The sequence below is a fragment of the Halyomorpha halys genome, unplaced genomic scaffold (genome assembly GCF_000696795.3).
Source record: "Halyomorpha halys isolate HHAL.00 unplaced genomic scaffold, Hhal_1.1 Scaffold634.1, whole genome shotgun sequence".
NCBI lineage: Eukaryota > Metazoa > Arthropoda > Insecta > Hemiptera > Pentatomidae > Halyomorpha > Halyomorpha halys.
The window spans coordinates 353,256-368,160 of record NW_027109321.1 but is presented as its reverse complement, the minus strand read 5'-3'; the positions used below and the strand labels follow the sequence as shown (position 1 = coordinate 368,160).

Here is a 14,905-nt window from a genome sequence, read left to right as displayed (position 1 = left end):
ATAATTCTTTATTTAGACTTATGAAATAAATTATCCTAAATAATTCTTTACTTAGACTTATGAAATATATTATCCAAAATAATTCTTTATTTAGACTTATGCAATAAATTATCCAAAATAATCCTTTATTTAGACTTATGAAATATATTATCCAAAATAATTCTTTATTTAGACTTATGAAATATATTATCCAAAATAATTCTTTATTTAGACTTATGCAATAAATTATCATAAATAATTCTTTATTGAGAGCTATGAAATAAATTATAACTTTTTTTATATAATATAAAACATATAGATTTTTTTTATCATAAAAATAATAATTTTTTATCCACACTATAAATATTAATCAACTTTTTTATTATTTTTTACAATATTAATATTTAATTGTTTATTTTTAATGTATCTGTTCATATCTATTCGCGAAAATTAAAACTTTAATTTAAAAAAAACATAAGTTAAAATGAATACTTCCACTGTCAACTTACATAATATAAGGAATTACGATGGTCCATAACATTTCTCATCTGAGAATTCGTGTGGAATCCAGGTTAAAATTAAAAATGTAAATTTCATCTGTCTGAAATTCTCGGAAATTCTATATTAAGTTCACAGCGCCTGAAGAAGTTTTAAATTAATTTCAACCCATGAATTCCGTCTCGGTCATTCGGTAAATAACACTTTCCACTTTAATTCTAGACCCTAAGAATCTTCCATTCCGAAATAAAACCTATATATTTTTCATCGGAAGAAGCATTTTTAAACCTCTATTACTTGTGATATTTGAGTGATAAATAATTACTGGGAACTAACCAAGATTTAATATATTATATTACAACACAACAGACGGTGTTATCATGAAAGTAAGATAAAACTGTAATAAAGGAGAAGTAAAAACTATTTATTTGATTCTCGACGCTATAGAGTTCCCATTCACTACCAATAATTATTATACACTATGATAATCAGACCAACAGAAATAGCCCCTCCCTATTCCTAGTGAGCATCCAGGCAAACATATGCCATCACTGTTGACACAGCCTTCAGCGGACCCGGCAACCATTCTTATAATGCCATTCTGGCAAAACAAGATAATCAAATAGCCGGTATATGTACATGTACATATTTGTAAATGCTTATTTCTTTTTTCCTGCAGGTAAGAAAAAAAAATCAGATCAATTTGGATTTATGGAATTGATCTCTGGGGCTCTACCAAACCATCAAATTCCACCCGCATTCACTTTATACAATCCAAAATCCTACCTATAATCCTTGATGCTCTTTATTACGTTGCAAATAAATTCATCCACAAAGACCTTAATATCCCATTAGTTCATAATCTCTCATCCTTAACAATTCCTGATAATCCTCCGAGGCGTCTGAAAAGAAGATGGGCACAGGACCTTCTAATTTAAATTAATGCTTGAAGTACCACCAACGGGTGGTTCTTTCCCAAGATTTTCAAGTCTAAATGAAGCATTCCACATATTTACTTCTTTTATTTATTATTTCTACAGTTATAAATTACATTAAATGAATAAAAAAAAAAAATTAATTCTGACGTTTCAGCTAGCTAGTGCATGTTTTCTTCAGGCACCAAAAGTATTTGCTAGGGAAGAAAGTTTCAAAAAGGTTTGAAAAATCTCATTGTCTTTTATATCATTCATTTGCAGCAGCAATAAGATCCATGTCACTCTATCAATATTGAACGTAATATCTGAGTTTTATGCGATTAGGATCGACGTAGGAATGTTCGTTAGTCAATACCTTTTTTCAACAAAAATTGGATATATGAATGTAATATAACATTTAAGAAAAAATGTTTGCGTTGAGAAATATTTTTTATTCTCCTACCTAAATATCACTTTGTTTAATTTTTTTAAACTTTAAATTTTGTTATCTTCGAGTTAAAATTACGTTTTTCGGTTAGGAATAGGAATAATTTAAACTTTATATTGCTTTTTTGCAGATGAAAGAATACATACATAATATAACATCTTCAACAAGATTTATTACTTTAGTTTATTAAAAAAAACTAAGTGACGTCACCAAGTGAATCGATACTAATGTTTATCTTAATTTTCATTTCTTTCATAGGTTTAAAATTGGCTTTGAGAGGAACCATCATAGAAACGTCTCTCTGTTGTTGGATAACCTGTTGGAAGGGTATGATAATAGTGTACGACCAGGATTTTGGGGTAAGTAAACCATTTTGCAATAATTTTGTTCTGCGTATTTCTTTCGGAATTGTGAAACTACAATCAAACGTAATGAGGTGGTAAATAAGACTTTGGGTAATAACCTCCTCTCTCTATGTATATATATAGAGAGAGGAGGTTTTATATTTATTGATAATTTTTTCAAGACTGTTGTAGGCATACATTTTTCATTTTTGTGGCTCTTGAGGATCAATCAATAATACAACTTTGTAACATTGTAACAATACATCTTTCGGCGACGATAAAACTATGTTTGTGTTGATACAGAAACTATTTGTTGTGTATCGTACACATCGAGAAAAAAAACAAACTTAAAACTAAATTTAAAAGAAGTGATCAAAATAGAAAAACATAACAATCAAGCCACTAATAAAAAATCAGATGTACAAAATTTAAATTCATACTATTCTAACCTTATAAATACATAAAGATACAATTAACAACATAAAATAGAAACAGACAAAATATCAACACTACACTGACTACCTAATGGGAAGGGGAAAAAAAAACCAAAAAACGGTGCATGGAGGCATACAAACCAGGTGAACTAATGCATACCTTTATCCCAAAACCGATCCAGTCCTATCCTAAATCTGAAGATGGAAATATCATGTAGAACACATTGCAGTTTAGAATTTTAAGTAATGTTTGTATTAAACCATATCTTGGTTGTAATATTCATTAGTCAGAGATTGTACTATATACTTGTAGTCTTGTGACAATTATTTGAAGAGAATGTATGTTCTAAAAAACTGTGTTATTTCTCACTGTTGGGCATGACTATGCAAACCATAAAGTTGCGAAACGTTGCCAAAAGATGTATTATTATATATATTTAATCCTTCTAGTAAAAGTAAGTTATATTTTCCTTATATTCTCACAAGATGCGTTGTAGATTAAGTTAATTATTTAAAATTAATTTATCTGATTCCCTTTAACTTATTTTTTTTTAAACTAAAACCAGGATTACAACAGTTTAACCAATGACATACGTTCAAACAAAATACAAATAAGAGTGTCTTTGTCATCTTAATTTTTTTTTTGCAATTTTGTACAATAATTGTAAAATCTGATTTAAAAATTTGATTTTAGATAATTGCTTCTTTAAATGGGTAGCGGAGATTATCACTAGACACTTTTATAAATGCTCAAACTATAAAGTGGGTAATGACTTGATGGCTTATTACCTTTGGTGCAGAAAAGAATGCTTAAAATTGGTTTTAAGGTTCCACTCAATAAAAACTTATGAGAATTTTACAAGAATACGGTTCAAAAAGTTGTCTGCATAAGAGAGAGGATGCACATTCTTATAACATATAGGCTGAAGGCTAGACCTAATAAATATATTTTTGAGGTCTCATTTTGACAATGTGAGAAGGCAATTATATTCATCAATGAACATGAGCACATACAGACTCACATAAGTTAATACATAACAAGGCACATTTTAGTGATTAATATTATGGAAGAGAATTTAATGGCACTGCATTGCATGTACAGTAGTCTTGAATTATTAGAAGGGAATTCAATGATGTTTATCTACAAGTTTTTGGAAATTGAGTTTTGATAAAAAGATTAAATTAAAAAAAAGTTCCGTTAGCTAATTCTACTTAAAGTACAGGATCTCGAAGCGTAAAACCCAGCCAATATAATTTAATTTAATATAACCTTATAATTTCAAATAATAAATAAATAATGCTCAGCTTGCATAAGTCTGGGTTTTTGCAAGCGAGATGAAGTGCTATTTCTTATATTGTAAGCTGTTGCACTTTGAACTGGTAGCAACGGGGAAAGGAAATTGTTAAAACGTTTTTGATGAACTAATATAATTCCACTTGTAGTTCACAGGATCAGTAATGAATTAGACTTTTAAATTATTATATTTTATAAAAGTTTCTAGTTTGAGTCTAATATATTTTGGATTATTAAATTATTGTAATCAAAACGTCAACATTGGTTAAACAGATTTTTATATAACATTTAAATCAGAGCTGGTTTGAAATAAAAATTTAAAAAACAAAAAGTTTTATATCTTGTGTTGAATACAGTATTTTAATTTTATTACTGCCTGAATCTGCAAACCTTTTGTAATTCCGAAAAAGAGGCAGTGTAAGAGAAAAAATATATTTTCAATGAACTAGCAAACCAAGTAAGCGACGATATAATTATTCCATTTTATCATCTAATCCATACTTTATTTTATACATTATCAAATCCTGTATTCTTCACACATATTTTTCTCATCTAGAAATACGAGATTACATCATTCGATGGTGTATGGTTTCTATAGTCTCTATACATAATGTGTTAAAATATGAAATTTTCTTTTTAAAAACAAAACAAAAAAAAAGCAGCGTGAAGCTTGAAAATTCCTACTTCTCATCATTACTTATTTAATTAGCTATCCGCCCGCAAAGTTCTCACAAATACGGTAATCTATATATAACCTTAAAAGATCTTTTTCAACGAAGGTCTAGTCAATACTAAATAGCATGTAGGATTTTATATAAGTGAGTTTTGAAGTCTCCGTAGCTGATGGTTAATTTGTGAACTAAAACCAAAAATAAATATTATAAAACCATCCAAATCTCAAACCTAACCTTCATTTAATTTTGGCTTCAGATATTTTTAGCTATCTAAGAACAATGAATGTTACAGGTCCACCAGCAGTGGTAGAAGTAGACATAATGATCAGAAGTATGGGACCAATATCTGAGGTAGATATGGTAAGACAATTGTTTTAACAAAAACATTAGTAAAAATAATTTAACAATTTCAGGATAGATATCATTTATATTTTAAGGCGTTGCATGATAAAAGGATTTGCTAAGTTTTGTTCCTGGATCACAATGTGCCAGTTGTATATGGAACAATCCTGAGGTCTGTATTAAGGGGAAGGAGTGTACTGGCTAGAAGACGATGGCTTTACAGAGGCGACGCTGAGAAGTTGCTTCATTCAGCCAACCAAATGATGCAGAAAGCTATTACCAGAAAACTACCAACCTCCTGTTACTTTTATCTTAAAACTTTACAATTCAACTTTTAATTCAGTATCTCTTATGCCTTCTCATCCGAGGTCTTCTAATTTTCATCTTCCTCCGTAGAGTACCGCTAAATTAAACCCAGAGCCTCGTGTAGTCTAATACTTATATTTCCTTTTCTGGGTTATTCAAATGTCCTTGAATTCCATTCCAACACTGTTCGAAATTTTTCTGAAAAACCAAGCTTTTCAGCGATTTATTACATAACCATCATCACAAAATGTTTATGTTTTATAAAGGGTTATTGTAAAAAACATAAATAAATATTTGGTTCAATTATCAATTTAATGTAATCGGATAAATTAATGACGGTAGCAGCGTGATAACGCGCCTGTCTGTCAACCCAAAGTTTGCGAGTTCGAGTCCCCAGCTCTATCCAGAATTTTTCAAGCATATAATTGTTAAAATACTCATTCGCAGCCTCCCCCCGGGGAATTGTGAAGCCCGTTAGCTAATGGGTGGCACTCACAAAAAATAGGCGTGGGAGTGACTAAGGGGAATCACTACTATCGTGGATAATAAAGAAGTTATTGTTTAAAAAAAAAAATCCAGTAAATTTTAACTCATGTAAAGGTTGTGTGATGCGAGATTACAAACTCAGTAATGCCAAAAGTGACTTTATTCCTACATATTTACAAACACGACATATAGTTTAGTGGTCATAGATATTTGACTTAGGCAGCCAAAGCTAAAAAATATATATGTACATTTGAAAGGAGGGGGTAGGAAGAGCATGGAAAAAGTAGAAGGGGGTTAGACCAATCAGATAATTTAGGAAATCAGGCAGGGCCTAGAGAGCCTATGAAATGACCTGAAGCCTATAAGGGTTGATATTTTCTCACGAAGAAAATATCAGAAAATTTACAAGAAATGGAATAATTGTCCAGGGTTGGGTCAAAGGGTAAAAATTGTACATGGGGTTGTCCGGTGAGTATCCGGAACAAATGCTAGACTTCTTAGAAAGAAGTTATTTATGGGATTTTGCTACAGAAATTCTAAGTGTAAGAGATGCAACTAATGTCAATAGGTCTGGTTGAGAAGAGATAAGTTACCTAAAATTGTTTAAATGATAATGCCAATCTCCTATCTTGCGCTTAAGGTACTCATTATAGTATAGTTTATATGGTACACTACTCTCACTTAGATCTCATTACTTACAATTAAAGAACGTTACTAGCTAGAGACATCTAGTTGTTGTTGTTGTTGGCTGGAGATTTAGGGCGTAAAACCCTGAAGTCATCAACGCCCATAGAGATATCTAGTGGACTATTGGGAAGCTGAATCTTGAATCTTCTCGAAAAGTAAAAATCAATAAATTCCGCGACCAGTAGTAGTGATTACTTAAAATGGCCAATTTATGAGATGTAACACACTTTTTGTAATACTGTGATGTGTACTTACATAATCAGAAAATATTTAAACATTTTAATATTATGACATTTAACTCTTCATTAGAAATATGTAATAATTTAGAAATTTATTTAACAAGTTTTAAGTCTATTTTTCAATCATTTTCTATTTTGACGTGACAACGTCTTATAAATCATTTTGCGGGATGCCATGTTAGAAAAAGTGTCCCGTAACGGAAGTAGATTTTGACGTGACAACGTCTTATAAATCATTTTGCGGGATGCCATGTTAGAAAAAGTGTCCCGTAACGGAAGTAGATTGTTTTGTTTACATTTAATACAAAACATTATTGGATAACTATAGTAACCATTTAAACATTTTAAAATGTGTAAATGGGAAAAAGTGTCCCGTAACGGAAGTAGATTGTGGGGGAGGTAATTAGTAGTGTAGTAGTGGGGGTAAGAGGATTATAGATGCTGAGAGTCATGCAGGCAAAAGTGTCCCGTATCGGAGAAGGTAGTGGTGGGGATGGGTAAGAGTGAGGTGGTGGGGGTAAGAGGATTATAGATGCTGAGAGTCATGCAGGCAAAAGTGTAGCGTAACGGAGAAGGTAGTGGTGGGGGAAGGAAGCCTGAGATGATCTTTAAATTATGCATGAATTTAAGAATATGGTGATAATAATAAAATTCATTGGAATTAATTAAACTACCATCGTCCGATTATGAATAGAATATTGGAAATAAAGTCTTAGAATTAAGTATAACTGTATAAATATTTTGTATAACCAAGCAAAAATAAATATCTGAATTCAATATGTGAACTGGTTTATTATTTCAAATGGGGGTAAGAGGATTATAGATGCTGAGAGTCATGCAGGCAAAAGTGTAGCGTAACGGAGAAGGTAGTGGTGGGGGAAGGAAGCCTGAGATGATCTTTAAATTATGCATGAAATTAAGAATATGGTGATAATAATAAAATTCATTGGAATTAATTAAACTACCATCGTCCGATTATGAATAGAATATTGGAAATAAAGTCTTAGAATTAAGTATAACTGTATAAATATTTTGTATAACCAAGCAAAAATAAATATCTGAATTCAATATGTGAACTGGTTTATTATTTCAAATATATAACATTGGATTGATTTTAATTTATATTTATGTAATATTAGCATAGAGTATACGTTGTCACGGAAATATGTCGCGAAGCGCCGAGGCCTACACGGGCACGGTTTTTTTTATAACACTATTTCACACAATTAAAAGCAAAGTACAAGAAAGCTATGTTATTTTGGCATAGCTTTACTATAGTAAATGCAAAATAATGTTTTAAATTTTGGAAAGTGGGATACGATTAAGCGGAATTGTAACATAAATTCATTAAATTAAACTAGAATGAAATTCTATTGCTCTAAAATAATGTTTTATGCCTTACAGTATCTTAAATAAAATAAAACTATGTTGCATTTAGTAAGGCACTGACATAGAGTTGGCATATGGAGATGATAAAGTAATTTCTTAACGTCGACTGCCTGCCTGTTTTATTGGAGCAGCAATAATATTTTACTATACGCCACACGGTAAGGTGTATCTGCTCGGCTATACATGCTATCCTTATAGGAAACAGTTTTTTATTTCTTTATTTTATTACTTTAATTTACTGTAAGGGTAAGGATATGTATGAGCCTATAATTATTGAAAACATATTATTAAATTTTTACAGACAAATTAATTACACTGAAATTAGTAAATTAAACAATTCGGTTAGATTTTTATTTTAAATAAAAACACCTTTCATTTTTAAACAAAATTCAGTTAAACGATTAAAATAATTTAAAACTCTAGATATCGAATTGACAAAACTAAGTAACAGTTATTGTATTTGTGCGCATAAGGAGGTTACATTCCTTAGCTTTGTAAAGGAAAATATAATTGGGTAATTTTCCTACCCAAAGATTGCTGTTTTTTTTTGTTTTGTTTTTTCACTGAAATCATTTTTTGGTATGATCACTAGCATGTTAGTCACTAAGGTTCATTCATTGAAGTTTCTAATAGTGTAGTTATTAATAGTTAATTAATGCCGCAAAGGAATGTCGACAAATTCTCAAAAATAAAATTTATAGTAAAGAATAAAGTTCAAAGTTTCTCAAGAATAATAATTGTTTTTCATTTATCATAAATCCAATAGAATTATAAAAGAATTGTGAAAATCCAAAACCGTAAAAAAATACTGTAACAAATTTTATAACAAACTGTAATGAACATTTGAAGAACTAAGTGTTCGTAGATTCTTTCACCATCATAAGTTAACTTTTATAAACCTCCATGACCACTACGATATTGAAGCGGCACTGCAACAACCAACATACTGCCTCTTGAACTCTTTCTCCATCAAAAGCACCATAATATTTTTAAAATATGGCTTGTAAATATGCCTAACAGTTAGAGATGGTGGCTAAAAAAGGAATTGGATGACTTACTTATATTTGATGACATAAAGTAATTAAATCAATTTAGAAAATACGTTTCCTTAAGGTTGTATCCTTGGTCCTATCCTCTACACCGCTGACATTCCAACCAGTCCTAACACTATCCTCACCACGTATGCCGATGACACATATTTCCGAACCAGATATCACTCTTTCCATTATAAACATACGAAACATGAACTTAACAGGGTTTGGGAGGAAACACCCCGTGCTACCCATGCTCTCTATAGTTCTGGACAGTCAGAAGTGGTTGTTGGTGTTTTTTTTAGGATACATATTCTCTCTTACTTCATAATAAGATAATGATAAGCGGACTTCATAATTATTTAAGCGTGCTATGTCCTTAACCTTCTACTTACTATTTAATTATCGTGACATTTATATACGTTTATCTATTTTCATGTTGATCCTATGTGAGTGCAATAATGAATAATACAGAGTCTTTCTTTCCAGTTGATAATACATCTTCAAACCACCATGTTACATGTCCGATAAAAATTCGTTTATAGTACGATAAAGGTGTATATATTACTAGATGAAATGACTCACGAAAATTAGTATCCAATCTTTTATGGAATAGATGAAGTAGTTCTGTGCGAAATAGATCGTCATAAAACACTTTGGTCATAAAACTATTGGTGAGAGCCTTTTAGGTTCGTAGTACTCCTTTGACTGATAGAGCTTCAGCAATTTTCTGCTGAAATGAAAAATTCACAAATTTCAGATCACACAAATAACCCAGTTGAAGACCACATTTACTAAATCTTCGTTAGTCCTAAAATTTAGAAAAATGGCACTAATAGGTTTGACCCTAATTGTCTCAATTATTCATTATTAAAATACTTAATGTGATTTAATTTTGTATTTAATTATTTAATTATTTAACAGTAGTTTTAGATATGAAAAGAATTTGTTTCTCCTCGTTACATCACATTTGTGTTCGTAGTGCTAACTCTTAAGTAGGAGCTCTTTTATAGATGTTAAACTTATTTTGTTCTAATTTAAAATATACTTTTCAAATGGTACAACTTATTACAGACTTACTCGATGGACTGCTATTTCCGGCAGACTTGGGTCGACCGCCGATTGGCCTATACCGGAGACAAGGACACCCTAGCACTGAGCATCAGCATGCTAGGCAGAATTTGGAAGCCGGATACCTACTTTTACAATGGCAAGCAGAGCTACCTTCATACCATTACTTCACCCAACAAGTTCGTTCGCCTATACCAAGACGGCAGAGTTCTCTACTCATCCAGGTAGTGAAAAAAATTATGATTAGTTCCAGATAGAATTATAACATTCATCTGAAAATTTCCTAAAGATAACTTCTATTTAAGATACTACATTTGTTGTATAATATCTGCAATCTACTAGACGAAATAGGTTGAAAAAACCACAATGTATGAAAGTACCCTTGTGTTAATTGACAAAGTCCAATCCGAGGCCTACACTCCATTATTATTTCCAACAGGCCTGATCCTTTTCTTTTCCAACCCCTTTTCCTAAAAAAGTGCTGGTCCGTACAATTTTTGAGGTGGTTGTGTTAGATCTGACTCCAAATGATAATGTTAGGTATTCTTGACCAGAAGGCATCGACAATGCATGTCCAAAATAGCTTTAAGTGGATTAGCAGATTCTATTGGAATCTTTATTAATTCAAATGATTCATTTATATACATTACAATGTCTTGTATAATTTTTACATGTTATAATTAAGGTATTTACAATGAATAGTACAAATATTAATATACAGCGTTTGCTTTACGCCAGTAGTAGTTCCCGTGTTAGTACGATGCGTCATGCCATTGCGGTTATGGTGGCTCTAATAGTTAAGTCTAGACCACCAGGTAGCGTGTCGCTACACTCTAATATCCTTTGCTTCAGTTACTCGTATTTCTTCTCGCTTTCTCACCAAATGGGCTGACTAGTCCGTGTTTTTTGTATAGTTTAAAATTTCAGAGTGAGCAGAGTTATAGTCCAGTTGTTTTTTTTTTTCCTACCAGTGTTTCAGTTTTTATCTAATTGTGAAATTACTTGTTGGTGAGTTACAGATAGTCTTCTGTTTGGATGACCCAGTCATTCTTTTTTAATATTGTTATTCAATAAAGAGCCTTCATTATGGCTATTGCTTCTCCGTTGAAAAGAGTCCTAAACCCAGAAGCTGAGTTTATGTGTGTGGCCCAATCTTTTCTCATTCCATTTTTTGAAGGATTGGTGAATAAAATACAAAACTCATGTACTTTTCTAACGGTTTTATGTGTTTTGCATTTATAATCGACATGTATTACCATTGACCTGTCTATATAAGTTCTAATGTTTTCCATGAAAGGGTATCTTTAACCGGGATGGCTTTAATAACGCTAAGATTCATATTCAAAGAAAATAATTATAGTTTTATATTAAATAAAAAGTAAAATTAATGAACAAGATCTCAAAGACTTACTTAAATATGATTGGTTAATATTTAAAATAAAATATTTAATTTAGTCCTTTCTTCGCTATTAAAAAGACACCTTGTATAACATTAAATTAATAGTAAATAATTATGATAGCAATCAAAATAATACAAGAATAAAATATGAAATAATTTATGAAGGAGAATTAAACTGTTTTGACCACCATAAATGATTTTTTTTTAAATTTAATTTCGATCAGTGAGAAAACAAAATTAAACCCCGATAGACTACGGATAGTTTTCTAATATTAAAATTATCTTTGATATATACTTATAAAATTTGTTAGTTTAATTTAAAAATATTTAGATGAAATAATACCGCTCATATCATTATTCAATTACAGAAAGCTCTGAATAAAAAAAGTAGTGAAATGTTCCTAATCGTAAAAGGAAGAAATTCTTTTTTTTTTTTTTTAATAAAATAATATGAAAAATAATCTCTTTCCATTTCATATCAAATTTATAATAACCACTATGTTTAAATTACGTGATATTTCTTTGGTAAATAAGCTCAGAGTAAACGTTCAAATATATTAATTTTGTTTGAGGTACCAATATTTATAAAGGAGAACGTGGCCATATGTAATATAAGACAGATATCGCCAGAAGGGGTCGAATGCTGGCCTTCCGCTAATCTTCAGCTCAAGTGGCCTTTTTCTTTTCCGGACCTAATCTTCTTACCTCTCTCCTTTACTGTCCCCGTCGAACCCTCTTCAGTGGACTGTAGTACTTGTGATATATTATTTTTTCACCAGCCGATTTCTGAAGAAATATCTCACGCTAAAGGCTTGTCTCCTCGGAAAATTGATTCTCATTAGAGACGAATTTCGCCACCCTACTTTTAATGAAATGGACTAGAATGGGACTCGATTTTCTGCTTCGTTTAATAAATTAATCGGAAACTGAAATTCTAGAAGAAGTTAAATTATTAATCTTTATTCGACCAGAACAGTCTTATAAAGTAAAATTATTCCCTCACACTGAAATGCTCTTGGAAAATTGTGAAAATGGGTTAAAGTGTTGAAGGAATATTAAATTTAGAATAAAATAAAATAAAAAATCTCTCTTTAGGACAATAAATGGAATTAATATAAATCTACAAATTTTTGTTCTTGTAATGCTGCGCACATACTTTCAAAAGAACGGATGGAGGGACTACAGAGATCAATGAAGATTAATCTTGTCCTCCTTATTTCTACTACTTAGTTGCTATATTTTCAATTGCTAATATGCTATATCATATTTACTAATCTTGTCTTATAACCTCATCATTCTAGATATTAGTACATACCACTAAAAAGCAGAAATATAAAGATAAAAATATTTTATATATTTTTTTTCAGACTAACTATTAAAGCTGGATGTCCTATGAATTTAGAAAATTTTCCAATGGATACTCAAAGGTGTCCTTTAAAATTCGGCAGCTGTAAGTATATCATTTTTAATTTATGAGTTGTTCCTATAACCATTCACACAAGAATGCTTTAGTTCAAAAGTCAATACATAAGTATTAATAATTATAATTTAGTGGAATCTTCAAATTATTGAACTGAAAAAAAATTCTAGTTTTCTGGCTCATCGTTTTTCTCGGACGAGTAGGTGTTTCAGAAACCACATCTATTATATATTTATTCATTTATATTATATACTGAGTTTTTAGAATAACCATTCACACATGAATGCTTTAGTTCAAAAGTCAATACATAAGTATTAATAATTATAACTTAGTGGAATCTTCAAATAATTGAACTGAAAACAAAAATTCTAGTTTTCTAGCTCATCGTTTTTCTTGGACGAGTAGGTGCTTCAGAAAGCACATCTATTATATATTAATTCATTTATATTATATGTATTATCATATATTTCGATCGGTCTCCTATGGAAACCGACCTACTCTTTTGGGAAATACATTTTATATGTCTCTAAATTAAAAGCTAGATACCACATACCCCCTTTCTATGGTATGCTAGAATTAATTATACTTAAATACTTAATTACTAGATATATTTCAAAAGGTATCGTGTTCAACAATGTATATTTACAAGCATCAGTAATGAAGTGGACGGTGTTCTTTGTGAAAGACGGCAACGACGATTTAGGGTAATTTTTTAATTTAACTAAATCCATTTTCAATCCAGTATTCTCAATATATAACAATTACAATCCCTCGTCACGAACTACAAATAGTTCTCATATGTGAAGAATGACAAATAGAAAACCATATTTGAGATGAAATGTATGTTTTTTAACAAGGTTTCATTATTTTCCATATATTTTTTGTGAATTTGATACCTACATTGATTTTAGTTCATATAGTTAAACTAATCAATGCCATGAATATTCTATTAAGAAAGCAAAAACCCCAAAATACCCAATTGTTGAGTTAATACAGAACACAAATAATATAACTGTTTGTCATAAAATTATAGACTTGTCATAAACGAGGCATTGTTCAAGATATTTAAGTTACAACTAATCTAAGTTGTCTAACTGGCTTTAAGACTGTATAGGGTGATTATGAATATAAAAAAGGAGATAAATAATATAAATAAAGAATTTATATATTTATTATTATTATTATATATACATATTTAAAATTGAAGAATTTGATTAATGAAGCTGAAATAAATTAATAAATTACAAAATTGAAAGCATCAAAGAAACTATAAATTATTAACCTATATATTCGTTATTTGCTGAAAATATTCATGAATTATTATTTTTCAAAATTAATTAGTATTAGTATAATTAAAACCTACTTTATTACACATTGTTTTTTTGTTAATATTTTATGATTATTATTATGTTATGATGATTATGTTGTTATTATTTTTATTAATGTGTTATGATGATTAATATTGATATTGATAATATTGATTAACTTCAATTTAGGATACAGTAATGTGTATTTTAATGTAAATTATGGAGTAGTTTATTGTCCATTATGGAGTTACGTCACTTATCTATAAACATATGCATTTCTAATTATAAAACTTTTTTCTTGTTTTAGTTTTAATAGCAGTTAGGTGTATTTGAAAATTTCTTATTCTTGTACCATTTTTTAGAACAATTGGCACTTCAACGAGTACTTTAAAAGAACATGCTAAATACAGCATTCATATTCCTCATTTCGAAATCCTCATTTTCCCCCTCGCAAAGTTTAACTTATGAGTTTCAACTGTTCAAAATGTTCTAAACTACTTACAATGCACGGAGTAGCGTCATTACTTCGTGTTGAAGTTCTTTGGCATATGTCTTTACTAAGTACGCTAATTTCACAACGTGGATTGGAATAATAAATACTTCATTAATTTATACTTAATCAAATACTTCACTAAAGATGATA

General features: G+C 30.1%; 1 protein-coding gene across 1 annotated transcript in view; it reads left to right on the top strand.

The window, feature by feature from the left end:
- LOC106684970 (gamma-aminobutyric acid receptor alpha-like) overlaps window positions 1-14,905 on the top strand; it is a gene marked incomplete in the record, with an annotated part of 205,416 nt that overhangs the window by 140,343 nt on the left and 50,168 nt on the right. Inside the window, 4 exon segments of the mRNA XM_067047522.1 lie at window positions 2,098-2,198; window positions 4,878-4,945; window positions 10,140-10,360; window positions 12,903-12,985. Of these exon segments, the coding sequence (XP_066903623.1) occupies window positions 2,098-2,198; window positions 4,878-4,945; window positions 10,140-10,360; window positions 12,903-12,985 (473 nt within the window).